Source organism: Anomalospiza imberbis, chromosome 23 (genome assembly GCF_031753505.1).
Source record: "Anomalospiza imberbis isolate Cuckoo-Finch-1a 21T00152 chromosome 23, ASM3175350v1, whole genome shotgun sequence".
Classification (NCBI taxonomy): domain Eukaryota; kingdom Metazoa; phylum Chordata; class Aves; order Passeriformes; family Viduidae; genus Anomalospiza; species Anomalospiza imberbis.
In genome coordinates, this window is record NC_089703.1 from 3,923,519 (window position 1) to 3,945,874 (window position 22,356).

At 41.6% G+C, this 22,356-nt stretch overlaps 1 protein-coding gene across 9 annotated transcripts; it reads right to left on the reverse strand.

The window, feature by feature from the left end:
- Positions 1 to 322: 322 nt before the first annotated feature.
- On the reverse strand, positions 323 to 22,166 carry PER3 (period circadian regulator 3). Of its 9 annotated transcripts, none has more exons than XM_068171545.1 (21): positions 22,150 to 22,166; positions 20,307 to 20,458; positions 19,650 to 19,765; positions 18,646 to 18,847; positions 17,557 to 17,605; positions 15,716 to 15,858; positions 15,276 to 15,354; positions 14,574 to 14,680; positions 14,172 to 14,328; positions 13,187 to 13,292; positions 12,671 to 12,796; positions 12,011 to 12,137; positions 10,817 to 10,958; positions 10,070 to 10,197; positions 9,431 to 9,634; positions 8,566 to 8,817; positions 7,330 to 8,066; positions 6,060 to 6,225; positions 5,325 to 5,505; positions 4,563 to 4,713; positions 323 to 3,185 (listed from the first exon to the last, which is right to left on the reverse strand). In XM_068171545.1, exons 2-21 carry the CDS (start codon positions 20,422 to 20,424, stop codon positions 3,084 to 3,086), a joined length of 3,393 nt encoding a protein of 1,130 aa, XP_068027646.1. In that variant the 5' UTR covers positions 20,425 to 20,458; positions 22,150 to 22,166; the 3' UTR covers positions 323 to 3,083. The 9 variants fall into 9 exon arrangements, with proteins under 9 accessions (XP_068027646.1, XP_068027642.1, XP_068027641.1 ...); XM_068171541.1 differs by lacking the exon at positions 22,150 to 22,166 and adding an exon at positions 21,528 to 22,103 and having other exon boundaries at positions 13,187 to 13,289; XM_068171540.1 differs by lacking the exon at positions 22,150 to 22,166 and adding an exon at positions 21,528 to 22,103 and having other exon boundaries at positions 5,325 to 5,502.
- Between the last annotated feature and the right edge of the window lie 190 nt (positions 22,167 to 22,356).

Below are 22,356 nucleotides of genomic sequence, written 5' to 3' on the forward strand. Positions count from 1 at the left end.
TTTCTTTGCAAGATGAAGTTGTGGTTCTAGCAGGGTAAAGAGTACCTTGGGAAAGTTTGGGGTTTTTCTTCCTCCTAGGGGGATAAACCCCGCTGATTTTGCAGCCAAGACCATTTGATTTTTGGGCAAATAATTAATTGTCTCATCATCACACAGGGCATCGATTAATCTGTTTACTCCTCTTACGTTGTTCTCCTACACCACAATTTTTTCCATAAGCCAGGAAATGTGTAGCCCCAGAGAAGGGATGCTGCACCTCCGACTCAGCCAGGATTGCAAACTTGGAATTCAAACTCCTAGGCACATGAATTTTCCTTAGATATGGCCAGAGGCTCTGTGGTATTCACAGCAATTCAAAAACTGTCTGGGCTGTTGTTCAATGATTCTACTGGGCACAAATTCTCAGCAGTAGGGGGTACAAGAAGGGTTAACATCTCCAAACAAGAAACACGGGTAACATGATCAGGTTTCCACATACAGAATCTTGATCACTTGTAGCAAAGACAGCAAGCGAAGACTCCCAAATTTTACTCCCGAGTTTGGAATAAACTGTGGGTATGCACCTTTGTGTCTGCCTCTTTTTATACAGCTGGGATAATAATAGTCATCTTTTTGACATGTTCATGGACCTATGGATCAAAATCATTATTCAAGTGTTAGGTACATATTGCCATTCTCCTGAAGTAAGTCTCGCTGTTTTACAACAGAAATTACATGTCTGCCTGCTAAGACATTGCAAATCAGTTCATTTTCATACTTGGGAAATAAACAAAACTTTCAAACTCAGGAAATAAAAATAATGTACACAAAAGAGTCTACTTTTATCACAACTTTCCCTCTGGCTTAGGGTTCCAAGCTATTTTGAAGGAGACAGCTGTCCTTACCTGAAATATTCAATTTAATCTATTTCACTAAATCTCAAAATGCATTGAAGCAATCATTTTAATTTAAGCACAGCTAAGTAGAATGGATTCTAGTGAATAAATCTAATTTGACAGATAAGTTAATTAAGAAGCTTCCCAACCAAGAAAGAACCCTTACACAAAGTATCTGATTACATGTTTTAGAGCAAATATTTTACACAGTGTGCTTATAGAGCAGAATATCATGTTTGGAAAATGCTGTAGAAAGACTAGGAAAGGTGTAAGATATTGCCCACATCTTCCTACTTGAATACATGACCTGCTACATGTAAACACCTACTGAAGTCTCTTATTTTAAGAGGTGTATGAAGTTTGAACACAAGCAGTACTGAAGGTGTGTGGACCTCTGCTGATTAACAACACAAGAAAAAAACAAGTTCAAGGTGAAAAAAATGAAAGACAAAGAAACGTAGCTTAAGAATAAATAGAAATCAATAGGTATAAACAGAAGAGGCAAAAACTGTGAAAAAAGCCCCCAAATCCATAAAAAGAACGCTGCCTGAGTCAAATTAGCCTTGAAAACTCGAAATTCTGTAAAAATAACTTTCTTTAAAATAAAAAGATTGTCACTGGATTGACTTTTACAAGTAAAGAAACCTTTAGATAAATACAGTTTTCCTTCAATGACTTGCAGATCACAGTATCTTACTTGAAGCTTACCAGTAACTGAAACTAGAGAAATGAAAATATTTCACACAGCAGCAAAAGGATCACACAGAACAAAAGGGTAAATAACATGTTGCATTCTAAAACTTTGCTGAGAAAGCTAAGGTGATTAATAAGATCACAAGGAAAACCTGATTACATCCAGCTTTTGATAAACAGAGGGGAAATCAGACAAAATTTACCAGGTTTTTAGCCAAGCATGTCCTGTTTGAAGAGCACTTTGAGACATTAATGAGAACAAGTCCTTTTACATACTCAAAGTGGTTACCATGTTCTGAACTACAAACTCCTTTTTCATCCATGGATTTCAACAACCAGAGACTCCATTATAATGAAAGAGGTTAAATTTTATGCAGGAAGTCAACAGTGCTAAGAAATAATGAATATGTGGTTTGATGCTTAAGTTTAACTCCACAACATGTGAGTTTTGAAAGCAAAAAAAATGAATTCTTTTTGGTTTTGGCATCACTACAAAAAAAAAAAAAAAAAAAACCAAAACAAATCAGAGAAACTGCTTAAATAATTTCCTATTTGTTATGTCTGGATTCAACTTCTCTAACCACTCAACAAAGAAAACATTAAGATACAAACTCACCCTCCCAAGCACTACCAAGGTAAAATAAAACTACTTGCCTTGATAGAGAAAATTTTCCATGGGTCTGTTTTTAGAAAGTAGAGCCTGTGGATTGATACTTTTGGGTTGGTTGGGTATTTTTAATTGCTGTATGTAATTTAATCTCTGGTGTATTTGCAAACCAGTTATCCTTAACTAATTTATATATCTGTCTTGATAAACACAGCTTTAAGATCAAAAGCTGTAAAACAACTTGACTCCAAAACACACATCACAAAAAACATAGGGAATAATTCACTTTTTTTCACTTCTGTTTACTTCTTTTCGATGGGCACAAGCTGGTAAAAGGCATTTGATGCAGAATAACTCAGCCAGTTTCAGCTGCTCTTTAGAAAGCCTACTGGATTCTCAAACCAGCCACAGCAATTTCAGAGCCTCAGAATATTTGGATCTTTAGTTTAGACCTTTAAACATTGAACAAAAATGAAGAGTACTGTAGCTTGGCTTCAATACATCCACCTTACTTGGAGAATAAACGTGCTCTGATCAGTAGGTTCATCACCACAGGTTCTTAAACACTGCATCTTTTCACACTTACTTGCCAACTTCAGAAGAACAAACAGCTAAACAAAAAAAAAAATCTTTGTATTTTGCTCATCATTGAGCAGTTAAAGGTTACAAACATAAACCATTCTCTGTCAAGTCTGTGAGGTCAGAAAGTGAAACAGCCTCCCACTGAAAGATGGTCTTCAGAGTCATGCCAGGAGTGGAGGGGTAATGGAGGAAGATGGATTTTCATGTGTGACTGCTCATGTTGGTAAGAGATGGCCACGGAGACTCACTGCTGCTAGGGAGCACAGCCAGAGGGAAGAGGGTGGCAGTGACACCAAGCAGTTGCACTGACACAGGTGCTGATGTCCTCAGCGTGGCAGCACTGGAGGTGGCTCTCCCTTGTTCTCCATGCTGTCATCAGCCACTGCAGCCTCACAACTTGCTTCCCTGCTGTCACACGTAACACAGCCCTTTGTAAAGGAGCAAGAAATAGTAGTTTAAATTCTTTTTATGAGTATATTTCAAAGGGTCAAATCCTATGGAATGACACACTGCAATCTCTTGAAACCTCTCAAGAGGTTGGAGAGGGGTGAGACCCCTCTAAAAGCAGAGATTAATTACACAGGTATCCTGCAGATACTTGCACCTGCCATTTACCTTGCCTCAAATCAGTTAATTTGGTTAGTGGAACACACAGTTCTACCTTTGAGATAAAAAGGCATGTGACTTGCTTGAATTTGAAGACCTTATCATTCAGCTATATAAGCAAGCTCCTCATTGAAGATCTGGACTGCAACAACACTGACTAACAAACAGCTGAAATGCCTGAGTGTATTGATATTTTTCTTGTTCTTGAGAAACAGTACAATATTGAAACAAAGTCTCCAAACAGAAGTCCTGTATTTCTTGCTACTGTCAGAAGCCTGGCTGTATTTGCAAAATCACAATCTGCACTGGAAAACACAACTTTCTGCTTAGGAACAGTTTCAGGACCTTAGATAGAAAAGAGTGATATTTGCATACCAATACATTTCCTAACATTTGAGATTATAAACATTCAACAGAATTTTCTACATGATCATTGGACAGAATTTTGCTATCTGAATCAAACACAGTGCTCTTAACCACAACAGGACGCATGTTATCAGTGAGGTATTAGAAAAACAAAGACTAGTTTTCTGGTCTTGTTCTATAGCCAAGGACATACGTGTCTTAGTTTTTCTTCTCTAAGAATAAATACCACATCTCAGAACGCCACACTTCACAAGCCCAGCCCAACATGCAGTGCTAAAACAGACAGGAGATTTTTCTGGTGCTCCAGTACACGAACACAGCCTTAAAATTTTCTGTACAACTCAACACTGAAGCTCTAGGTCTTTGTGGGACTAGATGTGTCTTGCCATTCTCCATAGCACCTGGGAGCCCTTTAAACTGATTAGGGCCGTCTCTAACATACATCAATGCAAACCAGAAGCAGTTCAGCAGAGTGCCCAAGAGTTATACCAGCTAAAATAATGAAGTGTAAGATTGGATGAATGAGTACACATACAAAAAACTGGCTGTTTTTGTGTTTCTTACAACACACCTGAGCCTCCTCTGTGACTGAACATTTTTCAGCTTCCTGAACACACCTAATCTAATTTTTACTGATATCCCAGCATTACATGCTATTCAATTATAGTAACAATTTTATAAGAAAAAGAGCAAAGGACTTAATACCAAGAGAAAAAAACCAACTCCACATGAGATGATGACACCCATAAGCCAACCCTGTAAGATGGCCCTGGCTGGAAATGCCTGGGCTGGCCAAGGCAGGGGTGACCTGCAGCTCCTTTCCCACTGCTCACCTGGGTGCTGATTTGCAGGGGGACAGTCTGGGTCCGGATCCACGAGTGCACCTCTGCAAGCTCCTTCTTCTGCCCATCTGTAAACCAAGGCTGCTGCTTTTGCATGACTGCCAGCTTCTCCAGATCCTGCTTTAGAACTTCCTCTTTGATTCTGCAGGGAAGAGACACCTATGAGCACAGCTGTACTACACAAGCAAGGCAGGCACTGGCACTGTGAGTGTCTGTTCACCACAATCTATGGCAGAAGCCTAGACAGCATCAGCTGTTGAGAGGGAACTGTACTTCATACCTTATTTGCTTTGTAAGGCTGCTTTCAACACTGGGCTAACAGTCTGGGGTTTGTTTGCTGTTGGCTTTGTTGCAAGTTTTTGGTTGTTCGGTGTGGATTTTTTTATGGCTTTATGTGGTGCTTTTTAAAATATGGAATCCAATTATAAAATTTATATACATACATAAGCTAATCACAAGAAACTTGCAAATAATCTGTAGTTTTACCCCTATATGCATTCAAAGTACAGGACAAAAACCAATCCCATTACTTCAGCAAAAAGGGTTACATGTTACCTTATTTTAACAGACAGGGTAATGGCAAAAAAGCAGACAAAAGTAAGTAAATAACCAGGCCTAAACTGCACAAAAATAATCTAAGACACCTTCCTGAAGTTTCGTTGCTATGTGTGCTGTTTCCACAGTGTCACTTTAATCCTACAGTTCCATGCACAATTGCAATCTACATGTCAGAAATTGTTGATGTTTTCCAACCTGTTTGGCATTTGGTAATTCATTAGAAATCTCTCAGGTGTGTGATCCATCATCACCCAGGCTGACTCAGGTTTTGATTTATAAGCTGTCCCTTTTTCTTCGGCTTCCTGATTCTCCTCTTCTTTGGAAGCTTCAGAAGAATAATTACTGGCAAAATACTTGCTGCTTTTCCCACTACCTGCTGAGAACGACCATGGAAGGAAAAAGAAAAAAAGCAGATGCCTGGAAAATTCAGCACAAAAAGTACACCACCCCCAGTGTATTCTTGCAAGTTAGCTCTGTAATACAAACACAGGTGTTCCCAGATGATTGCTCCAGCAATTACTACCTATTGAGAATTCAAAGATAAAATGCATTGTCTCAAATTATTAAAGATCTCCAAAGCTCTATTCACTTTTCTCAAAATTAATTGGCTCATCTTCTCTGCTTCTGAGAGGTCCTGCTAGAGGCAGATTCACCTTTTGTCAAGTAAGATGTAAAGTAGTATCTAAGACAGAGAAAAGTGATAATGAGAAAAATGAAGAGGGACTTCCAGATTAAAGGAATAACTTCATAGACTCACATTTCCAACTACATTGACTGAAACAAACTTGGCTTCACATGCTGAAAGCTGGTGAAAAGTGAAGGCCACGGATCTTCTTACACGGATTTCCCATCCCCACTACAGTATCCTGCTAATAATTATACGTTAGCAAGCCATCTAGCACTAAATACCTAAATCCTGGGCCTCCCTACCTGTGCCATGACCAGAAGTCTCGTTGAAGCTAGAGCCTAAAGAAGCAGATAAAGCTGATCCACTGCCTGATGCTGCTGAGCCTGAACCCAACTGAGAGTCCTCATACAACGAGCGGTCAGGAAATTCAAGAGCAGCACTGTTACCACTGTCTTCTGGATCATTATCCTGGAGACAAAAGCAGATCCAACACATCCACAGAAGTTACATTGAAGTATGCAAAAGGAAATTCATGCAGTTACTGCATTTGTCACATGTTGACCAAGTTCTCATATCAATTCAACAGGTTTGGAGGTTTTAGCTCTGAAAATGAGTGGTGGTTTAGAACTGAGGATAACACTCTTCATGGGTGAAAATCAACAAGCATCTGAACTCTAGTTTACTGGTTTCTGCTGTAGATCCTTCCCCAATTTGTCAGGATATTGTATGGCTGCATAAAGTTAACAATTTCTGCTGACAAGAGAGGAGTCAGTTCCCTTCACATCCTGTTAGATAGCGTGAAGCAGCCATACACATCAAGCAAAGGTGCACTACAGGGAAAATGAGAGTCTTCCCCTGATTCACTATGCGAAGCAACGGCTTCAGCAGCTCCAGGTACACCAGCTCCCCTTTCAGGACCCTACCCTGCAGTTTCAGCTGATCCAGCCTTTCCAGCCCAATCTGGATTCAGGAGGCAACAATTTTTTCCTTGCCTTCAGAGCTCAGATTCCTGCCTCTGAGTTTACCGCGGAAGTTGGAGAGGCCTTTTCTATGCCCATGTATGGAAACCGACCCACACGGATCCCTGTTCTTCTTTCATTAGCTGCATCCCTGGGAGACAGAGGGAGTAATTAGAAGAGTATCTTCCCTTTGTTTTGGTTCTCCACAGAGACTGTGGGACTGGGTGAAAAAGGATGCAAATTGCGCAGCACTAACCAAGTTCCACATGCATAAAAGCCCCAAACCCCAAATTCTAGCTGACAGTTCCATTGAAAAGGCTGCTGCCAGAATGCTGAGCAGAAGCAGCTTGTGGCAGCCTAGGCCAGAAGATCTCACATTTCTGTCATTTACTAAGTGCCCACACTGTACTGGTACAAGCTCCCGTAAGCACAAGTATAAACTGCTTTCTCCACCTCCTGTGCTATTCGTGACCTGCAGACTACATAGCACAGCCAAGAGAAAAAGCAGCTAACAAAGTCTGTGTCTCTGACACACAGATCATCACCACCAGTTTGGTGACAGAACACTGCAAAAGTCAGTTTCTCCTCTACATGAAAAACCTTTGTTACTTACGAGTTTATCTTCTGCATGTGGCTTAACATCAGCACTAATGGAAAGCTCCATAGGTTTTGGCAGCTCTTCTTGAAGCAAATTCAGCTGAAGTGGGGAGCTGCTCCGTGAGCTGCTCAGCAGCAGGGCCTGGTCACACTGGCCCTCTTGCTGGTCCTCCACAGATGAGTGAGGAGAGGCTGGAAAGGGCTGATCCACAGAGGGTGGTGCTACTGGTGATGGAGCACAAGGAGGGGGTGCTGGAGGTAGCGTGGTGCATGGATATGAAGAGGGGGGATAAACACACTGAGGGCTAGGGAGAAAGACATGTTGAGGCATCTGAGCATACATGGGGAAACCCTGAAAAAATACAGCCATAAATGTGCCTATGTTTGGGGGATAAAAGACTGGGTATGACTGTGTTCCACAGCACAGCTGTGATGAGGACATGGACTGAGGCTGTGATGAGCGAAGGGCAAGCTGCTCTCCTCCAGAAGAGGTTGGAAAAGTGGACACTGGATTTGAATAGGCAGGAAGTCCCACAGGAGGATGGACATTCAGACTGGAGGACCGCAGATAGGACACTTCTGAAGGGGAGAACAACTGTTTCTGATTTCTTCTCTTCTCACATGGAAGACTAATTCTATTTTTACTAGAAGAGTAGCTATCTAAGCACTGTCTCTGAGGCTTTTGGCGCTTGAATTTTCCATGTTTTCCTTTTTTACAGCTAGCTGGGCTCATCTGCTTTGAAGGGGAATCACCTGAGGAAGAAAAATAAACATTCACTGAAATGACAGAACCAGGAAAAAAAAAAAAGAAGAGGAAAAAAAGATAAATAAGTGTGGCTTAGTCAGAGAGCTGACTTTCCTCTGGACAATTCTTCCATAAATCAGTGATGGATTTGCTGACATATCTACAATATTTTTCTTCATGCCATCAATTTTCTTATCGATCACTTTGGCATATCCCAATCAGACCTTTTACGTTCTTTCAAGGGGAGGCAACAAACTACCTGGGATTTGCAGGCTTTATTGCAATAACTATCTCCTTTGGGAAGAGTCTAAGATAGCAAGACCCAAGACTGAGCAGACCTTCTGTGTGGGCAATGCTGCTGTCAAATCTTGGCAATCCAAAGGAAGCATTCTGTAAGCAGCCACAATAAGACACTCACTAAATTATACAAAGGAGAACCAGATTTCATGGCCAGGGTGGTCTTGTAAATCATCTAACAAGTCTTTATTTCTCAAAGCTGCTGCCTACCTTGGCCACAGGAATGTCTGTTGTTACTTCCACTTCCCTGTCGAAGGTAAGTCCTAAATGGAGAGAGCAAGACTCTCTGTCGGAACTTGTCAACATAGTTCTGCTCCTCCTTTTGAGTGTGGGCTGACAATGTTTCTTTTGTTAGCCCAACTGGCTTTAGGTCCTCAGGCAGCACAGTGAGACTCTGGGCATTCACAGGAGGCAGCTCAATCTGCTCACTTCCAACAGCAGCATCCTCCATTGTAGTCACTTCTTTGAAGAGGGAAGAAAACAAATCACTCTTTGCTCTGCCCTTCTGGTGTCAACTACCACAAAACCCAGAATGTTAAACAGAAAACAACCTCATCTGAGCTACTGAGCAGAGGCATGGGGAGAAAACACCCTTTCAACTCCAATATAGTTAAACTAGCATCAACTGAGCAAATTACTTTGCATGGTCTGGAAAACTTCAAATTCACTTTGAATTCAGAGGCCCTTCTTTCTTTGTATTTTCTTAGTACAATAGCAGCTACATACTTTTTTTTTTTTTTTGCTTCTTTCTGCATTAAAATGAAGTAATATTGGCCCCATAATAATTTTTATTTGAAACCTCAATGGCCAAAAGCACATTGTTGTGTTTGAGGCATATGCAATGACGTTCAAGGGGAAAGGAAACAACGTAGAGTCTGTTGAAACCATTTTACTAAAATACCCTAAAAACTTCCAGGCTCAAGTTTTTCTTCACAGCACCCTGAGAAGTACCTTAGTATTTCAGGATTCATATTCATTGAGGACGTACCTTAAATGAACAAAACTTTCTCACCGTGTACTGGAAACATTGTGTAAATTTAAATATCAGTCAGTGTTTTGTGAGTGTGAACAGTACCTGATTCAGGGTGTGGGACATGCACTATAGTGCTGCTGTAGCTGCACTGGCTGGTGACAGATATGACACTTGGAGCCTTGTTGGACAGGGTCAGGTCTGCCAGAGGAGCTCCCACCATGCCTGCAGTTGTCTGGTCTTTCAGCGTCTCTTCCAGACCAGCAGATATTGGTGTGTGGGACTCAACTGCTGACAGCATAGCAGTATCTATTGGCAAATGACAAAGTTTCTACATGGAATTCCGTTCCAAGCTCCCAATTCATCAAGTCTCACTGGGTCAGAAATAACCAGTAACTATGCAGGCTATTAAATAAGACAGTCTTATATACGAAAAAAAGTATTTACATGCCAGTGCAATGTCAGCACATACTAAATGTGGCATAAAATGAGTGAGCAACAGAAGGTTCATTTAACAACAACAAACAAGAGTTCCTTTGATGCAAAGACTTAACATTTTAGCTTACATTTAACTGGAAGATCTAGGAAGTTTAGGCAAATATTTGCTAATATTTACTAAAATACTGTTAGCAACACAACAGTTTGAAAAGTGGACAAACTCTGGAACACACAAAAGTGACATATAAAGAAAACCCAAATCAGTTTTTGTGGTTCTAATATGATTGTCAGTACACTTTGTGTTACCTTCCAATGCCCTGACTTCCTGCTCACTTTGCTGGACGTGTTTGTCATCTTCTGAAGATGACGATGATGTATTTGCAGAAGATTTACACTTCCTTTTCAATGCTGGAATACTGCAGCTCTCTAGATATCTGAAATGAAAGCATATCACAGGAAGCTCTCTCTACTTTGGGGGATGTTTTTCTCCATTTGGAGAGACAAACATTTGAGCAATCCAAACTGGAGATCCAGAGGTTGGTAACTAGTATCTACAATTCACTGCAAGAAGTTCTGGACACGTATCTGCTTTCCAAGGAGTATTTTAAATAAAATCTATCACTCTTTGAGGGGGGAAAAAAAGAAAAAAGAAAAAAGATTACATTATCCACTGGGTTAAATACTGACATTTTATAAGTTATACCAACTTCCTGTTTTATATGGATGTTCTCACAGCACGTAACAAGAAGACACTGACATATTAGGACCATCAAAATTCACTTAAATTCCTGTTGCACCAACAACAGACAGTTGCAACAGTTAACAAATCGTTGCAAACAGAATCTCTTAGGTCCTAAACTGTTCATTGCTGTGTAATTAGATTGGGCAATCCATCCCAATGCTCAGAGAGGCAGAAAACTTTACAAACAATCTCGATTTTATCTCGCAGCTCAAATGCCAGACAGTTTAAGGCCAATGCAAACTGCTTGGATATTTACTTTCTGCCAATTAATCTTAAAGTTGTATCACTCAAATGGTTTCATGGTTTATTACCTGATGATACTATCAACACAATTGATCTGCTGATAGGAAGGAACATGTGGAGTCTTCTTTGGATCATCATAAAATGTGTTGCCTGGTTCTGTGCTATCCCCTCTCAGTGTCTGAAGAAAACACGAAGCAGGGTGCCTCTTCCCTGGAACAGAGGACACCTTTAAATATTCCTCTCAGGGGCATCTAGACACTATCCTCACACAGATATATAAATATATATATATACACACACAGAGATAACTATATACTGGAATCCAGATAATGATACAAGGATATATGGCCTATGACAGCACAGATCTCATTACAAAGTTATTCTGCACTTTTATCTCAATTTATATGTTTTGAGGCACAGGAAGGAGAGGGGGAAAGATGCCTAAAAAAATCCAACCCCCCACACCACCTTAAACATCCATTTGAAAAAGCAAGCAAACACAAAGAAAACGGTATACAAAACCTCCTGCATTTAAGCTGGAAATAAGCCTGCAATTAATAGTACTCTTCTTTCATTTATACATCATAGAATCCAATCCATTATTTGACAGTAATTCATAGTTTTGTATACCATGGATACACTGGCCAGAGTCCTATCAATATTTTCCTCTAGGATAGCACAAGCAGTTAACTTTAATAGAGAGTATCACAGAGGAAAATATTTTAATACAGATTCCTATGATATTTGAGGGAGCACCCAGGTTTCTCCATATATTTGTGCTATATACAAACTGCAAATTATGTGCATTAATATAACATTAAGCACTCAGCAATTAAATCCCTACTTCAGTGGGAAGTAGGGCCATATTGTCCAGCCTATGATCATTTCTAGGAGTTCACATGTAAGTAACCAAGGGAAGCTTCCACACTACTTGTTACAAGCACGTGTGCATTTTCTCTAGAAAATATTACAGTATGAAAACAGAGAAGTTTGCTAACCTAGAAAGAGACAGATATGTTCCTCCATATTTCAAGGAGGAGTTAAAAAGTTATTGCATCTGCTGAGGTTATTTTTAGGGATGAACTGGGGGGAGGGTGGGGAACTTGTTTGTTTGGGTTTTAAACAAAACAAACCTCTTCTCATGCCTAAGCCACGCTAAAAAATGCTACCTAAAGCTCAGTGTAACACCAGGTAGCCAAACTCATGGCTACAGATCTACAGGAGTTCATGTTACCTTAAGGATCATAATTACATTAACTTACCTCCCAAAACTTCTGAGCTTGCAGCCTGTTCACTTGCATTCTGTGGCTTGCTCCTCGATGCAATGTACAGCTGCTGCCCCAGGTTCTTTATTCGGTTGACATCTGCACAAACTTGTTGCAATGTCATCTTGAGACACGCAAAAAAACACAAAGTCAGAATATAGTAAGTACAAAGAGGCCATAGGAGCTGACTTGGGATCTTGTATTCTTCCAGTTGAAAGGGAGCAGACTATCAGCCTAAAGCTCGTATCTATGGTTATTTGTAAACTTAATTAATCCAATTATTGTAGTTAATTTAAGTAAATTAACTATGATAAAGCTCAAACAGCCTCAGCATTTGAATGTTTTAATACCCATGCTCTTACTTGGCAGTGAGAATGAGCTGATAACTTACTCAGGAGCCTGACAAGGAAATTAGGTATTTGCAATGCTTGTTTTAGGACAGCACTACTTCCAGTTTCTTCTATAGCAGACAGCAAAATTAAGAGCAAAAACCAAAAGCCAGCACCCTGTAATTAGCCAATTTAGCTTGAACATGGCTTTATTCTTTCCACTTCAGTAAAATTCATTATGAGAAGCACATATGTACACAGTAAACACTTTCATTTTTACAGGTGTATTTTCACTACTCTGCAGGCACTGACACATTTATAGACTTACTGGTTCCTGTGTTTCCTCTGCACAGTTCCCATTGGAGTCACTTGAAGATGCTATGCTGATGTAGTGCTCGTAAGAGCCACTGCTTCCAAGGCTTCCATAACCACTGGAAACATTGCTGTGAACTGGCTGTATAAGAGAGGAAAAAAAAAATTTAAAATCATCCTCTGAAAGAACAAAATGAAGGAAACAACATACTTTGCAACACAGAACTTCGAATTAACAGAGACAATTGAGTGAAAAGTCAGTATTTGTCTGGGCTCTACTACTTGCTTATGAAGAATTCTCTGCCATGCTTCCAGCTGTTTCAAGATGCAGATTTACCTTTCAACATAAAGACTTGACAAAAATGTCAAACAGATTTTCTTTTTTTTTTTGGTAATGAGGTTTTTGGTAATGAGCTGTATCCATTCAGACTTTTAAAAAGACCATTCTCAAAACAGCCCACTAATCAAACTCAAGTTTCTTTAGCCTTCATTAAGGCCAGCCTGTGTTCTGAAATTCATTTGCCTTCTTTACCTGCAGAAGCAGTTTGTAAATTTGTCCTTGTAATTCTCTTATCTCTTTCTCCACGCTGCTCGTTTCTTTACTTCTTGGGGCAAAGACATCTTCATTCAGAGGGCTTCTGGAGAGAGCCAACAGTATTTCACTGTTCACTTTCATTTGATGAAGAAAAGATTGCTGTAAACACTTAGAACATATTCTTAATTGATTCTGATTATTTTAATTTGACTGTTCTGCTGCATCAACACAGAGGAATGTCATCTGTCCCAACAGCTGCTCTGCTGGGGTAGTGGGGCAGTGCTGTGAGAGCAGAGAAGCTCCAGGGAAGTCAATGCACCAGCAGAGACACCAGTTAAGGCTGACAAGCATCTGCCCCCTCTGTCTCCTTCACTCATAAGGCAAACTCGTACCCCATAAAATAAAAGATCACTTGGCGAAGTCAGAAGGCCATTCACAAAAGCCATTTTCTCTAAGAGAAACCAGGTAAAAAGGCAGTCAATCATATTTTCAAATTTCTTGAAAACTAAGGAGACACATCTGAAAAATTAATTTGTATGTTCAATACTAACTGCATTTATAAAAGGCTTTCCCTTGGTAAATATTTAAATGCTGTATCAAGTAAATATACCAAAAGAAGGTCAATTATTGGGTTTTTCTGGTGAGCATGAATGAATTTTAGGTAATTATTTGTTAAAGTGATTAATTTTATACTGCTTTTTAGATTTTGAACATCTAAAACTGGTACTTTGACTTGGACATCAACTATATGCAAAAACCTGCTAAAATAAAAAGCTGGCTTTGTCTTTTACTTCAAAGTAATTCACTTATTTTCACACCTAATAAACAAGACTAATGCTGTTCTGAAGGAATGGTCTGAAGACAGATGCTAGGCTGTTGTCACATCAGCAAAAGATGTCCCTGGTTCAGTACTTAGGCTGTTTTGTTTTGCAGAGTAATCAATGAAAAGCACTTTATTTGATCAATTCCACAACTGACTTACGTCCGGACTTTGTGTCGGCCAATGATGAACACAACTTTCCTGCTCCAAGGATTCACAAAACTGGACCAGCTGGTGTCCAGTATGACATAATCCCCATTTTGAGTACAAAATCTAATAGGTAAATGTTCAAAAGGGGGCTGGCCAGCAAATTTCAGTACTGGAAGAAAAACATAATCAAGAAACAAGGTTAAGCTTACATTACGACAGTAGTGCAAGCACAAACACTAATGACTGGGGTTCTTAGAACTTTGGGATTGAATTTATCTTGATCTCAAACTGACTGCATGAGTTAATTAGTTAATTTTTGTCTAGATTGCAGATCAGTCACATGTCAAGCAATATGATAAAGGAATGATAAAGAATCATAAAATCAACAGAAATTCCTCTAAAAGCAGCTCTTACTTTTCCGGTGAATAGTGATCATCAAAGGACGATCCTCTGGGTGCAAATACATCAGTATGGATGTTCCAATTAAATCCTGAGGTAAGTAACCCAACAAAGGCACTGCTCTGAAACCCAAACACATTATCACAGGTTATAATATAATTTCAACTATTTCCATCCTTAACCCTTTGCTGATCAGTGAAGTGCCCATGCACAATCTACAGTGAAATTAACTAAAGCAACAGAACACTTCCCAACCCATCTCATAATCCTGCAGTGTAATACTGACACATAAATACCCCTGACAAACATTTCTGTGCCTGGAGAGTTAACAGATATTCACATTTGCCGGCAGTTTTGCGCTTGTTTACATGCAAAGGGAAAAAAAAAACGTATCTTTAAGACAACGAGTCATAGGCACATTGTCAGTAATTATGCTCATTTTCCACTGTTGATGCTACCACAGCTCCCTATTGCCCTGGATAAGGAAAACTGACTGCAGTTCTGTTTAACATGTGTTTTAAACCAACAAAAGAGGTTACATCTGTGGAGCATGAGATGTTTTCCATGAGTGGACTAACACAAAACTGTTTTGTTTAATTACATATTGCAATTGTACAGTTCAGCAACTTTACCTGGGTTTCCACCAGATGCATCACCAAATTATTTTTTCTACTCTCCATACATACCTCACAGGTCTTAAAAACTCAAATCTCTCACCTGTCATCTATGTCCAGAAAAACACATCCAGGGGTGTGTGTGGTGGTGAATATTCTTTTATCCATAGGAATTCGAGGAGCTAATAGAAACAAAATATGCACTAAGACAGAAAACTTGGGCATTACTGTTGCTCATGATATTTACTGGTTCCTGAACTTCATAATTGTTTGCTGCTTTCTAACCAGTAACTCACAGAAACGTTATGTATTTTTAGGTACTACAGACTTCCCTCAAAAATAAAAATAACAAGTAGAGGTCAAATGCATTGGGGCCTGGCAAAGGCAGCACAGATACTCTGGATTTGCATGCATGCACACACAAGCTGCAACTTACACAGGTGAGACTACCCAAGCACAGGTTCTAAACAAAGGAAGAAGACTTTCATACACTGTGTTTTTCTATTGGCTTGGATATTTTTCCACTGGAACCTCCTGACTTGCCTTCATATCCAGAGTGGATTTTCTCAGCCAAAGCTAAGCAGCAGGACTCTGCATCCACATGGACAGAAGTGCACACGTGGACCAAGTATGGGGTGATTCGGAAGGGGTAACAACGTGCTTCTTGTTCTTGATCTTTCCCACCCCTGAGGAAAAGCAAAAGGGATTAACACCATGGTTTCAGGGCTCACATACTGTGTGCCAGGGCAGAGAGCCCTGCCCAGAGAAGTTATGCTGAGCACAAACCCAAATAATCAGGTCCTATGCACACTCCTTTGAGATCTAAGGTCAATACACTCAGCAACACTGACCTCCCTCCTGCTGAAGTCAAGTAGATGTTTTGTCTCCAACACTTGCATTCAGACACTGTCTAGAAATACTCCACTCTAATGGTTAAAGATTACCTTCTAATTCTCAGTCCAAGAGTAGTCACAAGAACCACTCATCTGGTTTTGTGCTCTTCTTCAAGCTAAACAGTTTTTTTTTTCTGCTTGTTGTTTATTTGACACCACGTCTCCCTCAAGGTTAGTTTTCACAGACCTACATAAGAAAGACTGCTCCAGACTTGGTGCACTGTTGTTCTTTGACTATCTTCCCTAAGAATTTGTCTTCCTAGAATGTTTTTGAACTGCAGCAGCACACAACATTCTCAATGAGATCTTAACCATGGCTTTACAACAGCTGTGGTAACAACTGACACTTTTTATTGCAAGTACTTTTCCACCAATTGCAGTATCATACCTCGCTCTAACAGAAAGAATTGAGTTACATTTTTGAAGATTATCGTTTACACTAAAAGTTACTTTCTTATTGCACACTTAGTTTTGTAAAATTGTTTTGTTTCTAGAGAGAAGCAAGTGAAGTGAGTGTCATAAAAACTACTTCTGACACTTCTCTCTTTGGGAAAACAAAAGATACAAATGGAAATTGGATACAGCAGAAGTCTAACTCATAAAAAACTATTTTCTTCCTTAAGCCTAGAGTGTATGCTTGTGAAAAAATATTTTTATTCATAAAGCCAACATAATCAAAAGATCTGTTACATAAGGGAAGTAGAGACAGATGTTGTACAAAAACATGGGGAAAAACTGTTGTAAAATGTTTATGTGTCCAAGGAACAGTTCCCCCAACCTAACATTGCTATCTGTCCTGCTGTATTAATTTCAGGTACCCTTACACAATTCAAGAGACAAAGGTGGTTTAAGAGCTAAGGTTGTTGAAACACATGAATGAATCAATGATCAACTGAAAGATGGAGTAAGTGTCTAATCTGCTCAGAAGCACATAGTTCTTACTGAAATCCAGAGATCACCTGAGTCTGGGGACAGAACTGCACTGAAGATTGAAAGCCAATCTCAATTTTTTTCCCCTCTTTTAGCTCTAAGATTAGTCAGGTACTAAGCAACAAACAGCATTCACAGCAGCAGCAAGTCAGGCTTCACAAGCCTCAGGAGCCAGGCTGCACAGTGGGACTTAGGTGAGTTTCTGTTAAGGCTTCTGCTCCAATCTCGCACGCAAAACACTCTTTGCCTCCACTCTCAAACAGTAAAAGGGGAAGCAGCAATTTTTCACAGGATCATTCTCCTGCATGACTACTTAAGGAAACCAACAGGTCCAAGAGAAAAAGGTATAAACAGTTTTCCTTTTGTCCAGTGTAAGTTTATGCATCACTCTGGGCAAGGTGTTCAAAATGTGCTACTGGATGACAATAGTAAACACAGAAAGCCTATTTTGTAATGGAGTTTCATGAGCTCACACTGCTCAGCTATAAAAACTGAACAGTTTCTCTAGTACTGTACCCCTTGTCAGCCTACACAAAAATAAAACTGTAATAATGCACTTACTTGATCCTGCAGAAAAAGGATTTCACCTGGGCATATTCATACGGAGAAGCTAATAAGATGAACACATTGAAAGTATCAGTTAATATCCTTTAAAAGGTCACACCTATCAGAAGTGTGTAAAACTCCACATTCTCCAGACTTTCTGAGCAAGACCGAAGTCTCACAACCTACTCTTTCAGCTACTGAATTGTCTGTTCAACAGTCTGCTCCCACCTCAAATGTTATCTCTCCTCTCTAGTCCACTCCCTCTTAGAGAAATTGCTGACCTGGAACTAAATTCAGAGGAAATGCATATTAAAAAAAAAAAAAAAAAAAAAAAAGGAAACAAACAAATCAACCAACCGATCAATGCACTAAAAAAATTTCTCCAACGCATCACTCTGAAAAGGAAAGGTGATATTTCCTGGCTTTATGAGCCAAGTACCAAAAACTATATACAGACAAAAAAACCATAACTCCACTGAGGTGCCACTGCTTTACTGGGTAGGCACATCACTGGCATCCAAGTTGTGGAATCCCCGGCATTCAAAACCTCCAGATGTCTCATATCTTCTGAAACAAGAACTTTGGACTTCTCAGAACTGATGCCAGAACAGCCCCATGTCAAGGTGGGCAAAAGACACGGCCTTGGCCTGCAAGCTACGTTTGAACTGCTCACAAATAACACAGGACTCAAAAGTCTCAGTGTAGACACATCCAGCACTACATAGCAAATCAGCTTTAAACTTGGGTTTGATGAGCTGTGTTCACAGCAGGCAGTGAGTGGACCACAAAGACAAAGCACCTAAGCAACCATAAGGTGTAGATTAAACAACTTGAAGCTCACAATAACTTACTTTCTTTTCAGAAAGCAGCAGTATTTGGAATGAGTAAGATGATACATGAAACAATGAAGTATGTGCCTTTCATTTACTCCAAATAAGAGTTAAGCTGTCAGAAGATTAGCTAGGACTGGTCCCACAGCCACTCCAGTTTTCAAAGTGGAAGGGAACAAATGAGGCTGATGCATATTGCTAGCATAAGCACCTGTCCTCATTCTGCAAAGACAGAAAGACACACAGAGCATTTAGGAGCACTGCCATGTCCCACCTGTTTGACTTTCCATGTTCCAAAGGGGCAGGTGAGACTGATCAGTGTGTGTGTAGAACACACTCACATCCTGAGGGACAAGCAACTCCACAAAGCGGGAGGAGTCCAACACTTTCTTCTTACAGCTCAGAATAGATGCTGCCTGCTCAGAAATATGCACTATGCGTCCAGACAGCAAAGAAAATACAGCCACAAACGTGTCCTGGAAAGCAAACATTAAAGGCAATCATTGCCTGAAACATGGCAGTGATAAGGCAAGGATTAAAAGGAAAACAACCCCAAATCCAACCAACCCCAAACCACCACACACCACAACCTCAGGCTGAGGTTCAAAAATGTGTTGGGTAGTGTGATCCACTGCACTCTCCAGTGCTGCAGCAGTGTACTCAAGATTTACAAATGCTAGTAAGACTGCATTAGTCTTCTCAAAACAGATGAATGTTTGTCTTTGCTCTGAATGACTGGTTATCACTCCACATACTCCACAAATTTCAGAGGATTCATGACAATTCCACACAGAGAAACATTCTGAGAGCTTTCCAATATTTTTTGCATTTTTTCAAGCATTAGCAGCATTTTTGACACATCATCCAGAAGTACTGAATTTCAAGAAACACATCTTTAAAGCAGAGTCAGAAATCATAACATATATTGCAAAACATGAAAAAAAAATTAAATGTGGAGTACAAATAGAAACCAAAAGTCCCTCATAACTATGGATCTGATTGGTTTTAAAAACTTTCGGCTGTCTCAAGAGATTACTCTGCTGTAAATGAATTCTCAAAGAGCTATTTGCTGCTTCTGGTAAAGGAAAAATAAATTAGTATTTCTTCACACACAGCACAGACAAGATGTAATCTTGATTTACCTTTAAAAACTTGAAGGTCTGTCTAGCTAAAATTTAAAGGCCTTTCCATCTTACACATTCTATTTCCACAAAACAATGTTAGGAGACTAAATTTAATGAAATTGAATGAACTCCTTGAGTGTGCCTGAATTCTTACAGTGTTTTTTGGAGTGTGTTCAGATGCAACTGCCACCAACTCTTCTATGCTGTATGTCACCACATCTGCCTGAAATGCTCTTCGGTCATTCAGAGCCTGGAAAAAGTCATTGTTTGCTAATTGAAGAAAAAAAAAAAAAAACAAAACAGAAAAAGCAAAACAAACACAAGGAAGTCAGTAAGGAGACTACTTTGAAAGTATTTCTTACAGCCCTTGTACTTTTGTCATCTTTTTGGTGAAGTCCAAGGTGAGATGAGAAGGTCTGTGTAGTGACAAAGGGAAAAGGAACACTGATTATACTACTGGAGTAATCTCATTTTGTTACAGAATACAAGCATGAAGAAGCAGTACAATTTTAGCTACTTAGTTCTGTGGGAAAACACAAACTAACCAATAATTTTTCAAAGTGGGATAGGAATACCATTTTAATATACATAGAAAGTTACTATTAGGTGCCTCCTAGCTATGGGACTCCGAAGAAAGGAGAACCAGTAGGGGTAACCTCAACAGAAGAGATAACAGGGTTGTTTAACAAAAAAAACCTGGCAACAAAACCATAGTGCTTCAGAAAGTCAACTCTTTGCAGGATAACTGGAATGCATTCTTTTAATGCTATTTGTTGCCATCTGTGCAAACCACGGTGTCCTCCGCACGCACCTTGGACCTGCTGGACGCACTGCAAGGCGTAGTTGAGAGCACTGATGGTACTGGGCTTGTTAGAACTCCTTTTCTCTTCAGGCAAACACCTTTTCATTTCTTGGATCATCATCATCATATCTCTGTGCGACTGGCTCCAATTCAGCTGCTCGCTGTAAAACAGAGGTTAAACTTCACCAAGGAATACTTGTGTTGATTTTTTTTACTGCCACCCAATTAAAATTACTCCCTAAATTAACCTTTTATGGGAATGGCTGCAGAGTCATGTAATATCCAGGAATGTCCTAATCCTCATGCACTAAGTTTCCTGTTGTATCTTTCTCACTTTTTTGCATTTGAAGTTTTTCTCCTCTACCTTCTTCCTTCCCAGCTCCAGCATCATGGATGGCAAAATCACATTGAAACCACTCAGCTTGCTAAGATGCCTAGCAACTAAAAATAAGATGATGTTTAGTCTAGATTTTCTAAACAACACAGGTATTAAAATCATTAATAAATGCTGATTCTTGATCTCTTTAAGGTTTTCTAGCCTTGAAGGCTGTACCTGGTTATAAGCATCTCAGGGAACGGGGAGGTCCTCAAAATACACCTGATGCAAAGATTTCAGGCCTCGTGACTTCAGAGTCTTCGTCATACTTTTTAGCTGTTGAAGTCAACAGCTACAGAACTGTTAACAGATAAAATCTCCCTCTCCTTACATTTGCTTATTTTGCGGACTAAAAAACAAACAGTCAATATCCTCAAATCACAGATTCCAATCCTACAGATGGGATATGAACCTCATTTTTTTATTAAATCTTTTCCAGTCGGCAGTGTCATTAGTATCGTACTCTTACTATATAAATCATTACATAAGTGTAAGCATTGCGTGGTAACTTCACATGCCTGTCCAACGCTGCATACATTACAGCTCTTTAACTCTTTTTCAGATTAAGAAACCAAACTACTGAATTTCCGAACTCTCACGAAAAATGTCATTTCAGCAATTTCTGTTTTGGCACTGCGAAACAGTCTCTAGCTGAAGCACACATCTAAGCCACCCGAGGGTCGCTGACGCCCGCGGCTCAGCCGATCCCAGGAGGAGGCACGGCTTACCGGAGCCGCGAGCAGCGCCGCGCTCCCCGCACCCGCCCGGGGCCGCGACCCCCGGAGCCCCGCGGCGCCAGGGCCCGAGCAGCGCCCGCTCCCCGCTCCCACCCCCGCCGAGCGCTGCCCGGGTACCTGTTGGCTTTTTCGGCGGCCGCGCCGCCGCCGGACTCGGGGCCGTGCAGCTCGGTCCCGCCGGGGCCGCTTCCCGCGCACGCCGCGCACCGAGCGCCCGCAGCCGCCCTGGGCGCCGCCGCCGCCGCCTCCCGCCCGGCCCCGGGCCAGGCAGCCGCGGCCCGAGCCGCGCCGTGCTCCGCGCTGCCGCCTCGGCGCTCGCTCGCGTCCATCCCGGATCCGCTGAGCGCCACAGCACGGGGGGCATCGGCTGCCACGGCACCTCGGCACGGCCGGACCCTCGGCCTGCGCTACGGGTGCTGCAGGGAAGCACGCGCCGCCTCACGGGACGGTGGGAGGAGCGGTGCCGCCCCCCCCCCCGCTTCCACCGAGCCGAGCGGTCGCCGGGGCCGGTTCTGCGCCCCCGCGCCGCTCCCCGCCGCGCGCCCCCCTCAGCTCGCAGCTGTCCAGCACGAAAGGGCCCGGCGGCCTCCCGCTTCGCCTTCCCGCCCCTCCGAGGCCGCGCCTCTCCCGCCGGCCCCGGGCAGTTCCCCGCTCCGGGCCGGGAGCGCCCTGAGGGGCCGCGCCCCCGCCCCGCGCCGTTACGTAACGCGGCGCACGCGGCGGCCCCACTCCCACACACCCGCGCCACGTGCGCCGCGCGCCGCGCACACAGAGGGAGGCGGGGGCGGGGCCGGGGTCGGAGCCGCTTTATTGGAGGAGACCGCGCGCGGGGGGCGGGGCCCGCGCGGGCGGGGGCACCGCCCCGCCCCTCACGCGGCGCCGCACGCGGCCCCCGTGCGCGCGCATGCCCCGCCGCCACGTGCGGCGCCGGCCACGCCCCTGGGCG